The 22016-nt window shown below is 42.7% G+C and overlaps 1 protein-coding gene across 1 annotated transcript; it reads left to right on the plus strand.

The window, feature by feature from the left end:
* The first annotated feature begins 208 nt into the window (after nt 1-208).
* Nucleotides 209-19536, plus strand: LOC146577175 (uncharacterized). The gene is made up of 4 exons (XM_085251952.1): nt 209-272; nt 14034-14796; nt 17377-18057; nt 18378-19536. The coding sequence occupies exons 2-4, from the start codon at nt 14752-14754 to the stop codon at nt 19065-19067; spliced, it is 1416 nt and encodes a 471-aa protein (XP_085108078.1). The 5' UTR covers nt 209-272; nt 14034-14751; the 3' UTR covers nt 19068-19536.
* Nucleotides 19537-22016: the final 2480 nt, after the last annotated feature.

Here is a 22016-nt window from a genome sequence, read left to right on the forward strand (position 1 = left end):
GTTTATTGATATGATAAAAGGATGTAGCTGTTATGGAAAGAAGTGTGAACTTGAGAAACTGAACCAGTTAAAAAGAGTATATTTCACTGATGTTGTGAAATAAGTAAATGTAATTGATGTGAATGAGGAACCAGCTGAACAGTATATTGAAAGCTCATGTTTAGTGTTTTATAGCATTTATTTGTGTGAAATAAATCAGACTCAGACACGTTCTGGAGGAAAGCAGAGACGCATCGTGTCTTCCTTACTCTGCTCTTCACCTGCTTTTACAGGTAACATATTTGTCATCGAGGTCTTCATCCTTGGGACCCGTAACATAGTAACTTCTTCATTGTTATACTTCTATAGTTTTCCCATTTTGTGAGCTGTGGATGTGGAAAGTGTCTCAGTGACACATCCACATGAAAACGGCGTTACCTTCGTTCATTTGCACGTCAAATGAACGAGCTGTTTGGACTTTAACGTCACAGCTGATGCTTCGATACTCGAACTCAAGAGTTCAGCTTCCACTCAGAGGTACAAGTACACACAGCAAAGATAAACGTGTACACAAGGTGGAACCCACAAGTGCACAGCTCCAACCAGAGATGGGAAGTAATCCGATTACTTTTTTCAAGAAACGAGTAAAGTGAGGGATTACTATTGCAAAAAAGGTAATTAGATTACTGTTACTTTGCCGTAAGCACGCTGCGTTACTGCGTTACTAAAACCGCAGCTGTGTGCAGATGAACAATGGATAATCTATCGAGTGTGGAGAGAGTGTGAGCGTGCAGCGTTTAAAGCGTGGAAGCACTGACCTTACTTTGAGTTTGACTCTGTAAAAAGTGACAAAAACATTAGCATCCGCTGTTCACTGCGTGGGAAGACAACATGCTCACTCACTATGTGTTAATGGGCATGCTTATTTATAACTTTGATAAAATGTCATAAAAATAATTCCATGCCAGCTCACCATTGGTGATCAGGTAGTTTCTGTTCCAGTTCCAGTCCCATAAATCATGAAGCTTGCTGCCAGAAAAGCTTCAAATCTCCTTTGAAAGCTGTTTGTGGTCTTGATTGTGGGAGCTTCAGTTGTCTGACTCCAGCTGCCACACAGTGCTCACTGATATCATTTGCAAAAACCCCAGTGTGACAATATTTATCAGTGAAGCAGAAATCAGGAAGTGACGACTTTTCTTTGAACATTTGCTAAGGCTAAGCTGTGCTTTCTACCACAGTTGGGGATTTCCTGGTTTACAACAAATTATTGTGTCAACACCGCATAAGATTTCAAACTACAGGAAAATCACTGGAGTTATAAGAGGCAGACAACGACACACACACCACATGCATGCTGTTGCTATTTATTGTGGATTAACCTGTCAAGGGCAAGAACAAAATAATTCTGCCTCAAATACAGGAAATCATAGCTTTCCTGTATTTCCTCCATTGTTGGCATGCTGGTTAGTGCTGTTGCTCCACAGTAAGAAGGTCCTGGGCTAAATTATCCATGAATGTAAACGGCTGTGTGTTTCTATCTGATAGACTGGTGAGCTGTCCAGGGTGTACCCTGCCTGGTAACCTATCACTTCAGGGTTATTTCCCAGCCCTGCTGCAACCAGGATAGAGATAGGAGGATGGTAGTTGTTGTAGACCCATTCAATTTCAATTGAAGGATTAAAATGTTCCAGGAGCTCAACTTACTCCATCTGAACATGTTTCAATCGTGTTTTATGAACACAACATGCAGGTTTACTGAATATGAAAAGGTTGTGTTGATTTAACTCAGTTGTTTAAGTTTCTGCCAAAGCAAAACCTTTGTGTGCAACCAGTGTCCACTATTGAATCAAGTAAATCCAACATGTTTTTGTCAGTGCAAAAGGAGTTACGGTGCCTGTATTCCTGCACAATATTGTCCCGGGAGAGAGGAAAACTTTCTGGTGAAGTTTTGGTTGATTTTTGGGTTTTGCTTGACACTAGGTTGATTTTATCAGTGAGGTTTGGATTGTTTTCTTTCTCTAAGAGAGAGAAAGATGGTTTTATGCTTGGACATGTTTGCAATGGGCCCCAGTATTTGTTACTTTATTAGTATTTTATTGGTTGCGTTTGTTTGTGCTTTTGTTACAGTGCACTGAGATAAGAACATCTGAGAGGTGTGATCCACCGGTGGTGATATTTTGGTATTTTGTGAGTTCCCGATTTAACAAATCAGCTCTTTAATCCAGACCTGAGAGGTTGAACTTTAAAGCGCTATAAAATATTCTTACTGGAAACAGTCGCAAAGTGTTTTTCTCCATGATTATAATGGGCTTGGGAGAAATTCACTTATATGTGACATTGATCACATGAGAAGTCCTGAGCCTAAAAGGATTGCAGCGAGTCAATCCAGTCCAAAAACAAGGAGCTGTTTTCCTTTAAAATGATGACGTCATCTTGCTGGTGATGGAGGCTCGAATAGGCTGCGCGTGAGACTCCATTATCAGCAATATCTGGTATGAATGTGTGTGGATGTATGCATGTGACTGGACTGTGATGGACTGACGACTAAAAGTTTAACTGACTTGATACTGAGACAAAAACGGTGCCGACTTTAGGATTAGTGAATGTCCACAACAATTCACCCAGCCTGTAGAAGAAGGGTGGAGGTTTTGTCTTGCTTTGTTTTTGCAGGAGCAGAAGAATGACAGAGACTAAAGGGGGAGGCTGTAGCTTCACATGAGTGTGAGCTGCAGACTGAACCCTTTGGTTGCTAATGTTGAGTCACTGATGTTTGCATTAAGAAAATTGTGTTTTATTAGCTGTGTTTTAATTAAGGTATCACATTATATTGTTGGGAATGTTAAATGCTAAAGTGAAGAAAAGCTTTGATTTCACTCATGACTGAACATGTTATTATTAACCATAGCAGGCCACTGTAAAGAGTCAATTAACTGTTATAGAGGAAAAAAAGGCCAAAAACTCTGTTAATACCTATGAATAACAGGCAATGATAGACTTGTCACATTCAAAATAGAGATATGTAATAACAAACACGGGTCCGTGTCATTTAGGTTCTCCATTGAAATAGTCAATCATTTAGAAAAGTAGAATATATATATATATGTCTCAACGCTGTTTCTCAATAATATTAAAAACCTAAAAACTATTGTTGTGGAAGATAGAAGTCACTGTGACAGCCCTCTGACTGTGGAGGACGTTTGTAATCCTATTTCTGCACTTAAGGCCAACAAATCTCCCGGCACAGATGGTTTAACTGCAGAGTTTTATGAATCATTTTCTAATCTCCTGGCTCCGTTCTTACTGCAGCTTTTCATAGGAAGTGTAGAGAATAACATCCTCCCTCCTACTCTTACTCAGGGTCTCATAACACTTATTCCAAAGCCAAACAAAGACTTACTTCTTATTGATAATTGGAGACCCATCTGTCTGCTCAATGATGACTAGGGATGGGTACCGGTGTCCGGTGCCATGATGGCACCGGTTCTGACATAAACGGTAGTAACCAGACCGAAAAGCAGCGCACATTTCGGTGCTTTATTTCGGTGCTTTTTTTCCTGAGCCTTGATACACTTCTAGCCAATCATTTTACGTTTCCGAGGATAGTAGGCGGGGCCAGGTACGTACGTTCTGTTAGAGCAGAGCTACCGATTAGAAATGCCCAAGACGAAGCGGTCAAAAGTCTGGCTGTACTTCACAGCAAAATATGCAAACTCAGCAGCCTGCAACAAGTGCTTTAAGCTGATACTGTGATACTGTCAAAGAAGGTAACACCTCAAATCCGATGAAACACCTGGCGACGCATAGCGGGTTTTTTAAAGCCGAGAAATGCACCGTATTTGATGGCAGCAGCAGCCGTTCTTCTCTGTTGTTCGCGTGTAATTTACGTTGAGTAGGCTAACCACGTTATTACATTAATGCATGTAAGGTGAACTAGCAAACATCATCATAGCTACATGCGGCTGTCTTCTTGTTTGATGGCAGATACTCCCTTCACCCTGGCCAAAAAGGCTAAAATGACCAAAGAAAAAGAGGGAAACAGTTAAACATGAGAGGTTTTTGGATAAAGTTTGTATTTTTTCCATTGGTTAAGCACTGCTTCCAGCTAAGAGTGATACCATATATGCCCCATAGCTGCAGAAAAGGCTAACATTGTTATCTTTTTACACAAAACCAGCTGAACATGAGAGGTTTTTGGACCAATTTTGTGTTCTCCATTCTTTAAGCACCGGTTTGAGCACCGTTTGAGCACCGGCACCGTTTCAAAAGTACCGATTTGGCACCGGTATCGGATAAAACCTAAACGATACCCATCCCTAATGATGACTATGAGATTATGGCTTTAGTACTTGCTAACAGAATGAAAGAGTTCTTGGACACAATTATGGATGAGACACAATCAGGCTTTATGAGAAACAGACACCTTTCTAAGAACATGAGACTGGTTTTAGATCTACTTGATTACTCTGATTTGGTATCTGACTATAGCTTCATTCTCTTCCTGGATTTTTAAAAGGCTTTTGATACAATTGAACATCAATTTATTTTCCACTCTTTGGAAAAATTTGGCATTTTTCTGTAAAGCTATCAAAACCTTGTACATGAATGGCAATAGCTCAATTAAAATGATTAAGACTCCACCCCGAGATTTGACCTGTTATACAAGGAATCAGCACAGCTGATAAGGAGCTCATCATCAGCCAGCTAGCTGATGACACCACACTCTTCTTGAAGAATGCAAATCAAATCCGTCCAGCCCTTAGTGTTATTAGTGATTTCTCTGAGGCATCTGCTTTATGTCGAAATCTAAAAAAATGTGAATTACTAGCAATTAAAGGCTGCACTGCAAATGCTCTCTGTAACATTTCTGTTAAACAAGAAGTCACATATCCAGGACTGTTAATATCCAAAGACCAAAAGTCAAGATGCTCGTCAAACTTGTCAAACAGTGTTGGGGAATTCTCAATGGTGCTTGGTGCCATACCCTCAGGGACTTTAATGTTATATAAAAACACTGACAGCTCAATATCTGCCTCAGTCACTCTCCCTGATCCAGCTGAGTCAGCAGTGGGAAAAATCTGCTTTTCACAGGAACTTGGTAACAGCAATAAGAGAATACGTAGTTTATTATGGCGGGGAGTCTCTGGCTGGCTGCAGCGGCATCTAATAACCAACTCGCAAAACAAAATAAAAACAACACAACAAACAGATATTATGATACAGACTTATAATCTGCACCGATGTTTTTTCTAAATTATATAAAGTGAGCGCGAGAGCCCTCGGTGCGCCTGCGCGCTGCTGAAGTCAAAGTAAACTTTATTGTCAAAGGAGCTTGCATAGAAAAGCGTCTGGACTTCTTTAAGTTACTTGAAGACGTTTCACCTCTCATCCGAGAAGCTTCTTCTTTTGTCCCTCTGTGGGGGGTCACTCCCACTAGGTTTATATCTGGGACTCTCCACCATTTGACCTTAGAACTGAAGAAGCTTCTCGGATGAGAGGTGAAACGTCTTCACGTAACTTAAAGAAGTCCAGACGCTTTTCTATGCAAGCTCCTTTGACTACGATGACCTGGATGACTGAGAACCTTCACAGACATAAACTTTATTGTCATCTCCGCTACAGACAGTCCAGCATATCCGGTTGTTCAGTCTGACGTCACTAGCCGTGTCTGGGCCTAAACTCCGCTGCAGGTCCATATATCAAACGATCACTATGGCATTACTGAGAGTTGAAAAACTGTCTAAAGTCTTTCATCTTTAATAAAATGATCAGCGTTCTGCTCTACCAGGTGTAACAATTGAGTTTAACATCCAGGCATCCATGAAAACGGAATTTATGACATTTAACGGAGTTAGAAGTTAGCAGGAAGTTAGCTCGCTAGCTTCTATCTAAATACAATATAGCATGTCCTGACTGCGGGGTTTTGGAAACAAATTCAAACGTACAGCTCTGCTATCACTTCCAGCATAAATGAAGACAGAAAACTAAACAGCAGTGGCGTTTGTAGGGTTACTGAAGTTGGGCTAGCTGGTATATAATGATGTGCTACGTGACCGTTAGCAACACAGCTATGTTAGCATAATATAAACAAGCTAACTTTTTTTCCACTCGATAAAAGTTAACGTGAGTGTTCTCGGTGGTCAGGAACAAATGTAATCGCATGGCAGGATGCTGTAAAAGGACCAAACTTCAGCCAGGAGAACAACTGAGATAATCTATCCACAATACGAGGTTAGTCATTCATATACTGCTGCATGGGCTGGGCTGTAGTTACATCCTAAGGTTTTAAAAACTGAGCTTAAATAAATGATTAGCGGTAATAAAAGCCGAGGGAGGTCAATAGTGATCGCTGACTGTTTTAGGAGCTTTTTGAGATCAAATAGAAGAAAATACATAACATTAAACATGTTAACAACACAAAGCTATATTAAACGCAGACTACTTTAGGCCCGGAAGTAGGATTCGTCTTGTCATCACTGAACAACCGGATAGAGAGACGAGACGACGAGGCTGCAGTTACAGCGGTGCAAGTAAACAAACAATAAATATAAGAAGAGTAAGAAAATAAATCTACACTTTAGGACTCGGGGTAAAGGATCAATAACAATTTAATTTATAATTTACAGTTTGATGATTTAAAGTCTCACACAACCCGTCAAAAGGGGCGGGGCCGGCTGCTTCCAAGTAGAGCACATTTCATTTATAATGATGTAAATCCAAGCCCATCATGGATTCACGATCTGAATCCTGGGTTGTGTGAAATCCCAGAAATCAACCTTAGACAAAGTGAATCTGTGAACTAAGGTGTAGGTCTGTTAGGTTAATTGTGCTGATCCTCGGGTTGGGGGATTTGTGTTTGTACTGGAGCGCAAAATTCAAACCAATGGAAGATGGACAACAAAAGTTCAAAGCCATCAGGTGCTCAGTTTATGTATTTATTTTTGGCCTACATCAGTAAGAAATGCCAAATTATATACACAAAGTTACAGGAATCACCACTCCTGTTATTCAGTCTTTTCTCTGCAAATGAACATTTTCAGCCAATATAGGTAATACATCAACATGGCTGCCGTGGCTAAGTTAGGAATATTTATAATGTCATTTCCAAAACTTGCATGTGATCTGCAATTTGTAGCAGATCTACTAACTGTCACAGAGCAGCTGGAGCAGTCTCAAATGCAGGTCAGTCCACTGCTGCCCCCTGTGGCCAAGTGCCATAGCTACTGCTGGATGAACTCCTGACACATGTGCACCTGTTTCTATGAACACATTGAGTCTGAGTGGCTGCACTTACACTGGTGCATTCAAACATATTGAAAGATGCCAGCAATGTGGATTGTCAAGACTCAAACCAATCCACATTGCTGGCGTTGCATCTTTCAATGCCAGCAATGGCAGGTATCAGTGCTCAAACCTTTTGTGTTTGTTTCCAACAAGTTGCCCACCTCGGGAAACAAAAATGTGTTCTTTTACTTGTCAGATGAACATATGAGACACTTTGACTCTTCAGTGCAGTGTGGAGCCTAACAAAGATCTGTTTTGTGTCCCAGCTGATCAGCAGGAGGAGGAGAGTCTGACGGAGCAGCAGAGGAACATTTTCAGCTACTTGGACTCAGCTCAGCCACTACAGAGGAAACAATGAGCTCAACACAGAAGGTGACAGACAGAGCAGGACCATATGACCAAAGATATTTATCACCATATACATTTGAACATTTGCCATAACGATGTAGCTGACGATAGAATTGACACCAGACAAAATACTTTACAGCTGCACAACTTTATTAAAAACCCATCAATGTATTTTCACTGAAACAAGCAGCTGTTGTTTATGTGCATTAAAGTTATATAAAAATGTAACAGTGCAAATGCAAATTCCTCGCTGACAGTTTAACCAAAAGGCGTTTCCAGTGGAAACTGGCCGACACATCCTGAGCATAACCATGTATAATATCCACTAAACTTCAGAAGAGGTTATACAGTCGTGGCCAAAAGGTTTGAGAATTGCATAAATATTGGAACCTGGAGAAGTTGCTGCTTAAGTTTTTATAATAGCATTTTGCCTGCACTCCAGAATGTTATGAGGAGTGATCAGATGAACTGCATCGTCCTTCTTTGCCATGAAAACGAACTTAATCCCCAAAAAGCCTTACCGCTGCATTTCATTGCTGTCATCAAAGGACCTGCTGAGACCATTTCAGTGATCGTCTTCTTAACTCAGGTGAGAATGTTGGCGAGCACGAGGCTGGAGATCATCATGGCTGTATCCCGATTCAGGTTCTGCAGCTTTAAAGTCCTCAAGGGCCGCGTACTCAAAGACCGCTAAGGCCGAAGTGCGAGGCTCGTAGGCTCGTGAAATGGGACGTCTAGCCTCCGTCGCGCTGCCCAGGTTGCCTAGCAACCATGATACTAACAGCTGGAAACGTTTCATACAGCTTTGTTTGACAGAAATGAAGGAGAACATATTTAGTTCATTTGTTTCTACATGAGCTCTGTGTGATTTGATGAGTATCTGAGGCTGAGACCACAGGACTGTGAAACATGATTGTTGGGCTTCATTTCTGTGCTGAACAGTCGTTTAAGATTAGCTGTAAATAACAATTAGCTGATGTTGTTCATGAGACTAAAGTCAGTGTAAATATGATATGGCCAATATTATAGTTATCATATTAATCACTTCACTCACAGACAAGTATCTGTGACAGTGTGTATACAGATGTATCATATCTATGTATCATGTCTCAGTTATGTGTGCCTTTACTGTATTTAACACACACATAAGGCGCACTGGATCATAGGGCGCATACAAGTACCGTATGCGTATTTAAAAATAAAGCAGGAGCAAACCTGAGTTCGGTACCTTACTCACATTTTTATTACCAGTAATCGTCATCATCAACAACACACAAGCATACAAGTGTGCGTATTTAAAAATAAAGCAGGAGCAAAACAAAGTTTGGTACTCACATTTTTATCATCAATCAAACCCATCGAAGTCCTCATCCTCTGTGTCTGAATTGAACAGCTGCGCTAAATCTCCATCACACATGCCAGGTTCACTTTCTTCACTGTCAGTCACTTTCCGTGCCGTGCGGCTCCTCGGAAACGATGCCGGCTTTTGCGAAAGCTCGAACAACAGAGCCAGCAGCCATGTTAGCCCAAGCATCTACAATCCATTGGCAAATTGTGGCGTAACTCGCCCGGCGCTGCCTTCCACTCTTGGTGAAACTGTGGTCTCCATCGGTCATCCATCGCTCCCAGGCCGCTCGCAGCCTTACTTTGAACGGGCGGTTCACACCGATGTCCAGCGGTTGGAGTTCCTTTGTCAGGCCTCCCGGAATGACAGCAAGCTCACAGTTCATTTGTTTCACTAGTTTTTTCACATCGGCTGTGAGATGGGCACGCATAGAGTCACAGATCAACAGCGATGGTGATGCGTGGAAAAAAACCACCTGGTCTCCTTACATACACCTCCCTCAGCCAGTCTTTCATCATTTCCTCATCCATCCAGCCCTTTTCATTTGCCTTAATGATGATTCCTGCTGGAAACTTCTCTTTAGGCAAAGTCTTTCGCTTAAAAATCACCATAGGCGGCAGTTTCTGTCCATTAGCATGGCAGCCAAGCACAACAGTAAAAGAAGACTTTTCATACCCCGTTGTGCGTATCGCTACCGTGCTGGTCCCCTTCTTCTCCACAGTGTGACTCACCGGGATGTCAAAAGTGAGCGGGACCTCGTCCATGTTTGTGATGTGGCTGGGCTGGATGTTTTTGTCGCCGATGTGTTTGCTGCAGTAGGAGCAGAAGATGGCCAGCTTTTCCTTATAATCCGCTGGAAGTTGCTGCGCTACCGTAGTCCTGGTCCGGATGGAAAAATGGCACCGTTTCATCAAACGAAAGCACCAAGACGGGCCTCCTTGGAAATGTTCAATGTTCATCTCTTCAGCTAGTGAAACTGCTTTTAGCCGAATGGTGACCGTCGAAACGCTTCTCCCGCTCGTTCTTTGCTCGATGATCCACCGCTCGAGTCTTTCCTCCAACTCGGGCCTCCTCGCCTTATGTCCGCGGAAACTCAGCTGCGTTTTCTTGACCTGCCGGAGCTTGTTTTCTAGCTTCCTCCATTTGCAAACCATCGATTTGTTAATCTTAAATTCTCTCGCCGCTGCTCGATTTCCATGTTCCTCCGCGTAGCTGATGGCCTTCAGTTTAAACTGTGCTTCGCAAGCGTGTCTCTTTGGCATTTTCAGGGTTGTTAAAACAACGATGTTCTGCATAATGCACATACCTGTTCTTTTATACAGGTATAAAAGAACAGGTATAGGGCGCACTGCGCTATAGTAGGGCGCACTGCGCTATAGGGCGCGCCGTACTTTTTGAAGAAAATCTAAGACTTTTGGCCTTATGGTCGTGAAAATACGGTATGTGTAAAAAGCAAACGTAGGAGCTGTGATAACTGTCTTCTTTTTTTTTTTTTTTTTTTGTCCCGTTTGGATCTATAGCCATCAGAATTGTTGTCTTGAGGCCAAGAAAGATGCCAAGCGGATTTATTTTACCAAGTGGATCATCATTGAATTAAGATGGCGCCGGTGAGGTCGGCTGCCGTCACGACTGCTCCGACCACTTTTTCTTTGTCTTTGTTTTTTTAAGTTAGTTTTCAGTGTTTCTAAATCGGCAAAATCATCACCATTGGGTACATTAGGTATGACAGTGACACTCTTGTTTCTATTGGTTTACAATGTACTCACAATTCGAAGTTTTTAACTCCGGATCCGAGCTGGCCGAGTGAGATCTCGAGGGAGAACAAAGGGAAGCGGCGGCGGCCTAGAGGGAAGCGAGCCGGCGTCAGGAACAGGCTGAGAGCTCGTGCACACCGCACACCTCTGCCTAGCATCCTGCTCGCCAACGTCCAGTCACTGGAGAACAAGCTTGACGACCTCAGGGCCAGGATAAAGTTCCAGAGAGACATTCGGGACTGCAATCTCCTCTGCTTCACCGAGACATGGCTGAACCCAGAGGTGCCGGACCACGCCATCCAGCCGGCCGAGTTCTTCTCGGTTCACTGCATGGACAGGATACGGGACTCGGGGAAGTCAAGGGGAGGCGGCGTGTGTTTAATGGTGAACAACAACTGGTGCAACAGTGCGAACGTTGTTCCTCTCACACGCTCCTGCACACCAAATCTGGAACTACTGTCCATCATGTGTCGTCCTTTTTATCTACCTCGGGAATTTACATCGGTCATCGTAAGTGCCGTTTATATTCCACCACAAGCGGACACGGTCACCGCCTTATGCGAGCTGCATGAGGCACTCACACAGCACCAGACACAACACCGGGACGCTGCGCTTATTGTGACGGGGGACTTTAATAGCGCCAACCTCAAACGCGCAGCGCCGAACTTTTATCAACACATCACCTGCCCCACCAGGGGTGAAAGGACACTGGACCACTGCTACACTACGGTCAAGGACGGCTACAAGGCACAATCCCGCCCCCCGTTTGGCAAATCTGATCACGCCGCCATCTTCCTCATGCCAAAATACAAACAAAGGCTGAAACAGGAAGTTCCGGTTCAGAGGAAGGTCGCGCGCTGGACGGATCAATCGGTGGCCGCGTTACAGGACGCACTCGATGACGCAGACTGGGGCATGTTCAGAAACAACTCCGACGATGACGTCAACGTGTTTACGGAAGCGGTTGTGGGATTCATCGGGAAACTAGCGGATGATACCGTGGAGACAAAGACTATCACAACGTTTCCCAACCAGAAGCCGTGGGTGGATAAAACCATCCGCGACGCTCTGAGATCCCGCACCGCTGCCTACAACACGGGACTCATGACGGGGGACATGGACCCGTACAAAGCCGCGTCATATAACGTGCGGAGGGCGGTGAAAGAGGCGAAGCAGCGCTACGGGAGGAAACTAGAGTCACAACTCCAACAGAGTGACTCTAGGAGCCTGTGGCGGGGACTAAGGACAATAACGGACTATAAAGCACCAACAACCGGTATGACGAACGCGGCCGTGACTCTGGCAGACGAGCTGAACACTTTCTATGCTCGCTTCGAGGCTGCAGCTAAGGTCTCCAACAATGCTTGTGTTAGCGGCGCTAACGGCTGCAGACAGGAAGATACTGCCAGCACCGGAAACGTGCTCGTCATCTCCGAGCATGAAGTAAGGAGAGCCTTCAAGAGAGTGAACACCAGGAAAGCAGCAGGACCAGACGGCATCCCAGGTCGTATCCTCAGAGACTGCGCATACCAGCTAGCTCCTGTGTTCACTGAGATATTCAACATCTCTTTATCTCAGTCGGTGATCCCCACATGCTTCAAAGAGTCCATCATTGTTCCTGTCCCGAAGAAACCCCACCCTGCTTCTCTCAATGACTATCGCCCTGTAGCCCTCACCTCAGTAGTGATGAAGTGCTTTGAACGCCTGGTCAGAGACTTCATCATTTCTTCACTACCAGACACACTGGACCCACTACAGTTCGCTTACCGTCCAAATCGTTCCACAGACGATGCCATCTCTCATCTCCTCCACACATCACTCACTCACTTGGACACTAGAAGGGGGAATTATGTTAAAATGCTCTTCATAGACTACAGCTCTGCATTTAACACCATAATTCCCTCCACACTCACCACCAAGCTGGAGCATCTGGGACTCAGCTCATCTATGTGTCAGTGGATCTCCAACTTCCTAACTGGCAGACCACAGGCAGTAAGGATGGGCGGACATGTCTCAGCCTCCACCACTCTCAGCACTGGAGCCCCCCAGGGGTGTGTTCTGAGCCCCCTGCTGTACTCTTTGTACACATATGACTGTGTGGCCACTACCAGCTCCACCACCATCATCAAGTTTGCTGACGACACCGTCGTGGTGGGCCTGATCTCTGATAACAACGAAACGGCCTACCTGAAGGAGATTAGGAATCTGGAGAACTGGTGCCAGAGGAACAACCTCCTTCTAAACGTCAGTAAGACAAAGGAGCTGATAGTGGACTTCAGCACTAAGCAGGAGAGGAACTACCAGACCCCCGTCATCAACGAGTGCCCAGTGGAGAGAGTGGACAGCTTCAAATACCTCGGAGTTCACATCACGCAGGACCTGTCATGGTCCTGTCACATCAACACCGTGGTGAAAAAGGCCCGACAGCGTCTCTACCACCTCAGACGCTTGAGAGACTTCCAACTGCCCTCCAAGGTGCTCAGGAACTTTTACTCGTGCACCATAGAGAGCATCCTGGCGGGAAACATCTTAACCTGGTTCGGGAACAGCACCATGCAGGACAGACGAGCTCTACAGAGGGTTGTGCGGTCAGCTGAGCGCACCATCCGCTCCGAGCTCCCTGACCTGCACTCAATCTACAGCAGGCGGTGCTGGACCAAGGCCAGGAAGATCGTGAAGGACCTCAGCCATCCCAACAACAGACTGTTCTCTCTGTTGAGGTCAGGAAAGCGATTCCGCTCCCTGAAGACCAACACAGAGAGACTGAGGAGGAGCTTCTTCCCGCAGGCGATACGGTCTCTCAATCACACCACCACACAGTACTGACCCACACATACAGTTCTTACACACACTGGACTTTCTGGACTTTGGTTTTGCACAACACTGGTCACTATATTCTTCATTTCCGGTTAATACTTGTACAGCTGCTGTTATTGTGTATTTTATTTTCAACTTTAATTTATATATTTTATCTTATTCTTCCCAGTTAAATTTACCCTTCATTCTAATTTGTGTTGTACAGTTATTTCATTTTTAACCTTAATTTATATTTTATTCCTTCCTAGTTAAATTTACCCTTTTTAATTTTTCATATTTATTTCCTATCTTATTCATAGCCTTTTCCTTTTTTTGTTTTCTTTAGGTCACGAGCAGTTGTCCAAGCATTTCACTACATATCGTACTGTGTATGACTGTGTACGTGACAAATAAAATTTGAATTTGAATTTCATGGCCTTGCCATATTGGTCCATTTGATTGATCTTTATTATAATTATGAATTTATTTTATTTTCAGTTGCAAACGGGACAGACATAACTGTGGGATAGGACAGGGGGAAAGAATGAAAGAAAGAGGGGGAGAGAAAGAAAGAAAACCAAAGGGGAGAAGAGACGGTGAGAAGGGGGGGAAGAGAGAAAAAAAACAAACAAAAAACAAACAAAAAAAACTCCTGGGTCACCTGTATGGAGAAAAAAAAAACAGAGGAGACAGCAAACAACAAAGAGCAACATAATAATAGAAAAAAAAAGCACCATCACAATAAACTAGCTAGCAGTAGATATCAGTAGATACTAAATAATAAACGATATTGTGCAACACTCAAGATAGACAGCGCACAGTGTGCTTTGAGGCAGCAGCCAAGAAAGCTGTAGTCCGCGTCTGTGAATACCTGTGTGTACACCTGTGTGCATACCTGTGTGGATCAGCATGCTTGCATTCCAAAGGTTTCTCCATGTAATGATCTGCTAGGGAGTGTGGGGAGCCACAGCCCTGTCCTTTATGGTATCAAGCAGGTATGGAGGAGATCAAAACTCCAGACATCCAGAGGCCCCCAGAACACAAGAGACCAAGGAAGACCCACAGAGGGGCAGCCGCGCCACTGTCCCAGTAAGAGCTGAGGAGAGTCCCAGATGAGGGCTCACTCAGCAGCCGCGGAGCAGAAGCCAGGGGGAGTTGCAGTGACGCGCCCGTGAGCTCCGCCGGCAGCCAGCTGTGCCTGAGTGACTGAGCCCCAGGCCGAGAGGCCGGGGGCACCCCACCTCTGAAATGGCCCGAGCGAGCCCCAATAAGCGGCCGCCAAGGAGTGAGCCGGTGTGTACCCGGACGCCCACCCCCAGATACAAAGAACCACCAACACACCGACACCCGAGGGAGTCTGCCACCGGCAGGGGAAGTGGGGTGATAACTGTGGTGTGATAACTGTGTCTGATAGAATGAAGAGTAGACTGATATATGAAATATTCCTTTATTGGGTGAGAAAATCAGACCATGTCATAACTGCTGTAAGTCACACAGAATAGATATCAGAGCCTTAAACAGGCTGACTTCTGCTAAATGGGTCAAACTGGGCAGAAAGTCTACAAACACATAACATCCTTATAGAATATGATGTAACACTATAGATCAACTTAGCTCAGAATATATAAAGCATATAAACAGTTACAGCAATATGATGCAACAAACACAGCAGCTACTGATCCAAAACACTCAAAGCTTCATAGAACTGAAACCAACATTTATTTTTAGCTCCATCCTGCTGCTGATACAGACTTTAGGTTTCTGAACATTAAACTTGTTGCTGCCTTTCATAGTGTGTAACTTGAAGGCCCTGAGTACTCTGAGTACTTTCTCCCACACTGGAAACACTGGGATGATCACATTATTTGAACATTACCTAATAAGACTGATTCAGCACAGACAGTTATGTTAAACTTTCCTAGCAGTCCTTCACAAACAGGGAACAGTCTGTCTATTCCCTCCATCTGTCAGCAGCTGCTGGCTCTTCCTCCTCCTCTTCCTCACACACTGCTGAGTTTGTCCTGGTGGATCATCAGGGGTGCAAAGCCTCACAGATGATGTGCAGCAGTGGCTCCCTCAGTCTGTCCTCACTCTGGACACTTGCAGTCGTCACACATGGAAATCAAATGTGTGATAAGCTGCAGGATTCAGACACAAGTGTAACTTATAAACACATGTTCATACTTTTATTCCACAATCAGAGAGAAAGAAACAGAGAGAGAGTGCAGGACAGACAGACAGGTGACAGTCTCAGGTGTACACACTGCTACACAACAGCACCAGAGAAGCAGGATTTAGTGTTTGTGTTATTACGAGTGTAAACAAGAAGAGTTCCAGATGGTGCAGTGGACACATGTGTGACTGCTGTGATTAAAGCATCTTTCTTTCAGCTTAACGAGTGAACCGTCAGCTCGTTCAAACACACGTTAAAGTGCGTTTGGCTCGACACCACCGAACAGAGGCAGCAATATAACACAGCTAACATTAACAGTGCAGTGAATCCTGCTTGTGCCGTGATGTTCAGGACTGCAAACCGAGCAGCATCACTGACTTTCAGCTTGTTGTGTTTGTGGATATATGACTGACTTTAATTATCCACAAAATCATCACATTCTCTGTCAGATTAAGGTCGACTATTGAACGGCGTATATTTTAAAGGCTTTAAAACCAAGTTAACGCTGAAAGTACAAACATCACTAATGTCACATAACTCTGCCGACAAGGCATAGCTATGGCTATGAAATGCTCTTTGTGTATCACTTCTTCATTATGAAAGATGTCATTAATGCACTAGTAATGTCTCATCTGGAGTATTGTTCAATCATTTGGTCAGCAGCTAATAAGACAGATCTTAACAGACTTCAGTTAGTCCAGAATAAGGCGTCCAGATTAGTGTGAAGATGTTCATACTATACTAATATTGATCAAATGCATAATAACCTTTCTTGGCTTCCTGTACAGGCTAAAATATTCTATGGCTTGTAGTTCTAAAGAAAGCAATTCTGTTAAACACACCACATTTATTCTGCTCAGCTGCAGTATCCAGATGAAATACATCATCATATTACACAGTTTTCAACAAACTGCAACTTAGTAAATGCTCGAGTTAAAAGTAACGTTTTGTAAAACTGTTACATTTAGAGCAACTTTTAAGTGGAATAAGTTGCCTTAAAAAATTAGAGAATTATTCAAAACTTCAATGAACACTTAAAAGCCGATTTACAGAGCTTTTAGTTGTTGTAAATATTGTAAGACATGATTTGTTTTTGAAATTTGTGTAATGTGCCTCAATGTTATTGATATTATTATTATTATTATTGATTGCTTATATTTGAACAATTGTGAAACCTCACTGTGGATGTAAGAGTGAAATTATGTGGATATCTTGAATCCACTTTATTGTGTAATATTTTATGTGAGTATTTGACGGAAGACGAGCAACATCTGTTGTGGAAGCTAACGGGGTTCCTTTAGAATAAACAAACATAGGATTTATTATCACTGAATAATTCTGTATAAATCTATACAAATTATAGAAATATGTAATAGGAAACAACAAAATAATCTAAATTATAAAATAGTGTGTGTGTGTGTGTGTGTGTGTGTGTGTGTGTGTGTGTGTGTGTGTGTGTGTGTGTACAATCAGGAGGGATGGGCATGATTTTAGTGTTTGAACAGTCATGAATTATCTTTAACAGCAGGTTGGATGTAATGTGTTAGAACTACCAGCAGGTGGGGATAAGAGACCTTTAAGGTGTTTGGTGCCACGCTCCACCTTCAGGTTTAAAACTAGTGTTAATGGAGTTTGAAGGTTGAGTTTGTTCCACGACTGCATTTCACTCACTGCCTCTGTTTGTATCTCTGTCACTGCAGGACCAACATGGAGCCAGAAGTCAGCGCTCTCAGGAGGCCGACAAACCTCACAGAAGAAAGGGAGAGAAAAAACACACCTGTGACGAGTGTGGGAAGGGTTTTACTGTGAGGGCTTCACTAAAACGGCATCAGGTCATCCACACTGGAGAGAGACCGTTCAGCTGTGACTTGTGTGGGAAGGGTTTTACTGTGAGGGCTTCACTAAAACAGCATCAGGTCATCCACAGAGGAGTTAAAGCGTACAGCTGTGATCAGTGTGGCAGAGCTTTTACTCAAAGTAGCAGCTTACAGAGGCATCTAGTTACCCACTCTGGAATTAAGGCATACAGCTGTGATCAGTGTGGCAGAGCTTTTACTCGCAGTAGCAGCTTACAGAGGCATCTAGTTACCCACTCTGGAATTAAGGCATACAGCTGTGACATCTGTGGAAAAACTTTCAGCCAGAGAGGGTACCGAAATACACACCTACGCATTCACACCAGACATGATGTGTACTGCTGTGAACAGTGTGGCAAAGAGTTTACAACAGACGCACACTTACAACAGCACATGTTTACCCACACTGAGGAGAGACCTTATCAATGTGACCTGTGTGAGAAGACTTTTAAATCTCCACATCACCTGAGACAACACCAACAGATCCACACCAGAAAGAGACTCTACAAGTGCAGCTACTGTGAGGTATGTATTTATATTGTTATCTTGTCATTTTAGCCTGACTGTTTGGAACAACTCTGCTCATTAAACTGTGTTAGCATGTTAGCAATTCTACTGCATGGAAAAGCAGCTCTGAGTGATTATTCAGATTTTCCTTTCAGTTATGATTTTAGTATTACTGTAGTATTATGGTGGTAGTATTGTAGTTATTGCAGCCCAGTAAACTGAGTGTGTTAACTGAAACAGTCAAATGTAGTTGGACGTCTGCAGAGATGCTCTTTATTTCAGGCGACGTTCAGGATACAAATGTTGAAGGACTGACTTACACTGTCTTTGTTTAGAAGCAGAGCGACACAGATGGATCCAGTTCTCAACCCTGTCATCACTGTGGTGGTGGGAAAGACTTTCATTGTGACCTCTGTGGAAAAACTTTCAGTTGGCAAAATACCCTAAAAGTACATCAACGTAGACACACTGGAGACAAACTGAAATACTGCAAAGAATGTGGGAGAAGCTTCACCACAACAAGAGATTTAAAACGACATGAACTGATTCACAGTGGGGTTAAAAAGCACCTCTGTGATCAGTGTGGGTCATCCTTCACCACTGAAGGTCAGCTTAAATCACACAAAGGAGTCCACACAGGAGAGAAACCACACAAGTGCAGACACTGTGAGAGAAGCTTCTCACAGTCAGGTAATCGTAACATTCATGAACATGCACACATGGAAGGAAACTACAGCTGTGACCAGTGTGACAAGAGCTTCAGGAATCTCAGTTCATACTCTGCACACAAACGATCCCACGTTACTAATAAACTGTTTCACTGTTACCAATGTGCCCAAACATTCACCTCATTGTCTGCTCTGTGCAAACATCAGCGTGATCACTCAGGGCTGAAATCACTCCCATCACTGGATCACAGTGAATCTGAAGACACAGAAAGATCCTCTGGTTTCTGTGTCAGACTCAAAAAGCTTGAGATCAGGCTCCACAGAGTTCAGATAGAATCATTTAAACTTGTGTTGAACTGAACTGGTTGCTGGGCTGAACTTCTACATAATACAGATCTACATGGGATCTTCTTTTCTGTTTTTTACTGAGTCAGTTTTGTCCTTTTTTCTCTGTCCTGGTTTTGCTCGTCTGTAAATGATTGAAACTCAGTCAAATAGTTCATTGTTCTCCAGCAAAACGTTTTGGAAACTCATGTTTAACCTTTAAAACTCTGACATGTTTTAGCACACAAGGCTTCATCGGGGAGTTCACTCATGATTGGACCATGAGAACAAAGGTTTTTAGTTCTTTCAAAGAGAGTCTTGGAGATGTTTGATGTTTCTGTTTTTCTGAAACCACCTGAAAGAAAAACTATTTTTCTTGCTTTATGTAGTGTGGAAGTTTTTAATGTTTCTTCATCTGTGATGTTCTTGAATGTGTTCACGTGAAGATGGTACAAATAAACTGTCCTTTCAGCTTTAGCTCCTAATTTATTCATTATTTATGGATGTAGCACAGCAGCCGTCTCTTGATTAACACATGGAGGGCTCGGGATCTGATGGTGTCGTCTCCCTAATTTGCCCACTCAGTAAATCTCACTCATGGCCAAGAAATTGAAATAAACCTTGTTTCCCTGCTGGATAGTGATCCACTGTAACTCTGCTCCTCCTTCCTGTTTAGGATTTCTGTGGCTGAAGTAAAATTCCCTCCATCCATCACTTATCCCAGCTAACCCAAAGTGAAATAAAGTTTTGCTGGTCTTAAAAAAGCATTACAATAATGGGCATTACCAATGCAAACTGAATGATACAGAAGATGAAAGAAGAGACTTTGATCAGTTAATAAAGCTCATGATCTGGATTCATTGTGGCTGCTACACAGATACTTCTGGGTCACTTCTCTCAGTTAGGAACCTTCCTCACCAAACTGACTGTTGGACCACACCCCTGGTTTCATGAGAAATTGTTTCAGCCATGATTTCTCTTCCTGTATTTCAGAGTAAAGACTGAAGTGACAAATGGAAGCATGTTTAAAAAACACAATGTGAGAGAGACGTTGAGGTCCTTAGAAGTTACCCTGGGTTTTTCTGTCACCCTGCTAGATGTTACACACCTTGTTATTGGACTGATTTCTACTGCTGGACTACTCCTGCGGAGAGTAACAATACTCTTACTAATTAGCTCCCTTTCACAGCTTTGGGGATATTTATTTTTGTGTTTGCAGGGCTGTGAGCCAGAACAGCGAGAGAAAAATCTGCAACAGCGACGAGCCGAATGCTTACGTGAATCGCAGCAGCTGCACATGTGCTACGCTGAATTAGAGGATATCTTTGCTCTGGATTTCTATTTCTACTTTTTCATTTCTATATGATTCTTCTTGCATCTAAACAAAGATGATTCAATTTGCTAAATGTTGATGGCTCTTCGTGCTCAGCTGTAAATGAGACGTAATATTTGCTCTTGGTTTGGTTCTCCTGTACAGAACCTTGCAGTACAACAGAAACCTAAAAACATTATTTGTAGTTGTTATTCTTAGTTGTTCTGCTGCCTAAATACCACAGGGTCTGATTATGAAGTTATTGAGCTGCACATACTTTACGACCTGCTTAAGTTCGAGGTCACAGCGTCTGTAGAGCAGCTGGAACATAATGAAGTCTACAAGGTTAAAGTTTTCTCTTCAGTTATTGTTCTTTCTGCTGCTTGGTTTGATGGATCTGAGAGCTTTTGTTTTTATTATTGTTATTATAATTATCATTAATATTTTACTCTCTAGAAGCTTTAAAATAGTGTTTGTGTTTGAAAAAATTGATTTAAGAATTGAACAGAAACATCTGTCCTTCTGAAAATGGCCCAAAGGCACGGAGACAAAGTCAAAGGATGCAACCTGTAACTTTCTCTTCCTTCATGTCAGGACCATCATCCATGATTTATATAAAATGCATATAGCAACAGTAGCACTTTAGTTTGGACTTTATGATTTCTGTAACTGGAAAATATTATTTTGTTTAAAGACAGAAGTGACTGCATAGTTGCAACATCAAAGGGAAATATTAATTAATTAGCATCAAGTATATTTGTTGCTTAAGCGTTTGCACTATAACTTAAGTAGGATTATAACTTTTAAGGAAGGAAAGATTTCAGATATTTAGTTCACTGCTTCAGTTATTTTATATGAAATTAAAACATTTACGTTGGTCAAATATGATGCTCTAAATCAAATAAAAGTTTGAAAATAAATGATGTATTTTTAAATGCTGCAACAAATGTTCACAAAAAGTAACTATAATTAAAACCAGTTAAACAAAATCAAATGTTTGAATCATGCTTAACCAAATGCCAGGCTGGAGAGCTGAACCTAAAGTATACGTAGAAAGATTTCAACATCTGAGCAGTTTTTAATGTTTTTATCACATATAAATGTCACAGCAGTAGGTCCTGGCCCAATGCTTTGTGTTTTTGGTTTTCTTTGACTCTTGTTTTTCTTGGTTTTTGTTCTTCTTATTTATCAGGCTCTCAGTAATCTTAGTTCTCCCTCCCTCAGTGTTCATTTCAGCCTGTGTTTAGTTTCTGTTCCCGTGTCCCACGTTTCATCGTTTCATGTCGAGTCAGCCCTGTCTCTCTGTTTCCTGTGTCTCCCCAGTCAGCCCCGCCTCCCTCGGGCACTCATGTGTGATACAGAGTAATAAACTTAAATACTTATTTTCCACCCTGATTTACGAATAAATTCATACCAAATCCTACCATGTGAATTCATGGATTTTTTTTTCACATTCTGTCTCTCACAGTTGAAGTGTACCTCTGGTGCAAATTACTGACCTCTGTCATCATTTTAAGTGGGGGAACTTGCACAATCGGTGGCTGACTAAATACTTTTTTGCCCCACTGTACAGCTGATTATGATGCATGTTTTACTATTGCTATGTTCACATCATCTGCTTGGCTTTATCACTGAAAGCCTGGAGATCCTCTGACGTGTGCATGGCTGATGTG

This window comes from Mchenga conophoros, linkage group LG3 (assembly GCF_057382185.1).
Source record: "Mchenga conophoros isolate Kocher_MC1m ecotype Shallow Benthic linkage group LG3, M_conophoros_male_GT1.1, whole genome shotgun sequence".
In the NCBI taxonomy this organism is placed as follows: Eukaryota; Metazoa; Chordata; class Actinopteri; order Cichliformes; family Cichlidae; genus Mchenga; species Mchenga conophoros.

Bases quoted from the DNA above. Each gene is read 5' to 3' on its own strand.
- LOC146577175 (XM_085251952.1), top strand. From the start codon at position 14,752: ATGGCCCGAGCGAGCCCCAATAAGCGGCCGCCAAGGAGTGAGCCG. The intron at 14,797-17,376 runs GTGTGTACCCGG...CTGTCACTGCAG, and splicing joins GGCCGCCAAGGAGTGAGCCG to GACCAACATGGAGCCAGAAG. The intron at 18,058-18,377 runs GTATGTATTTAT...TTTGTTTAGAAG, and splicing joins ACAAGTGCAGCTACTGTGAG to CAGAGCGACACAGATGGATC.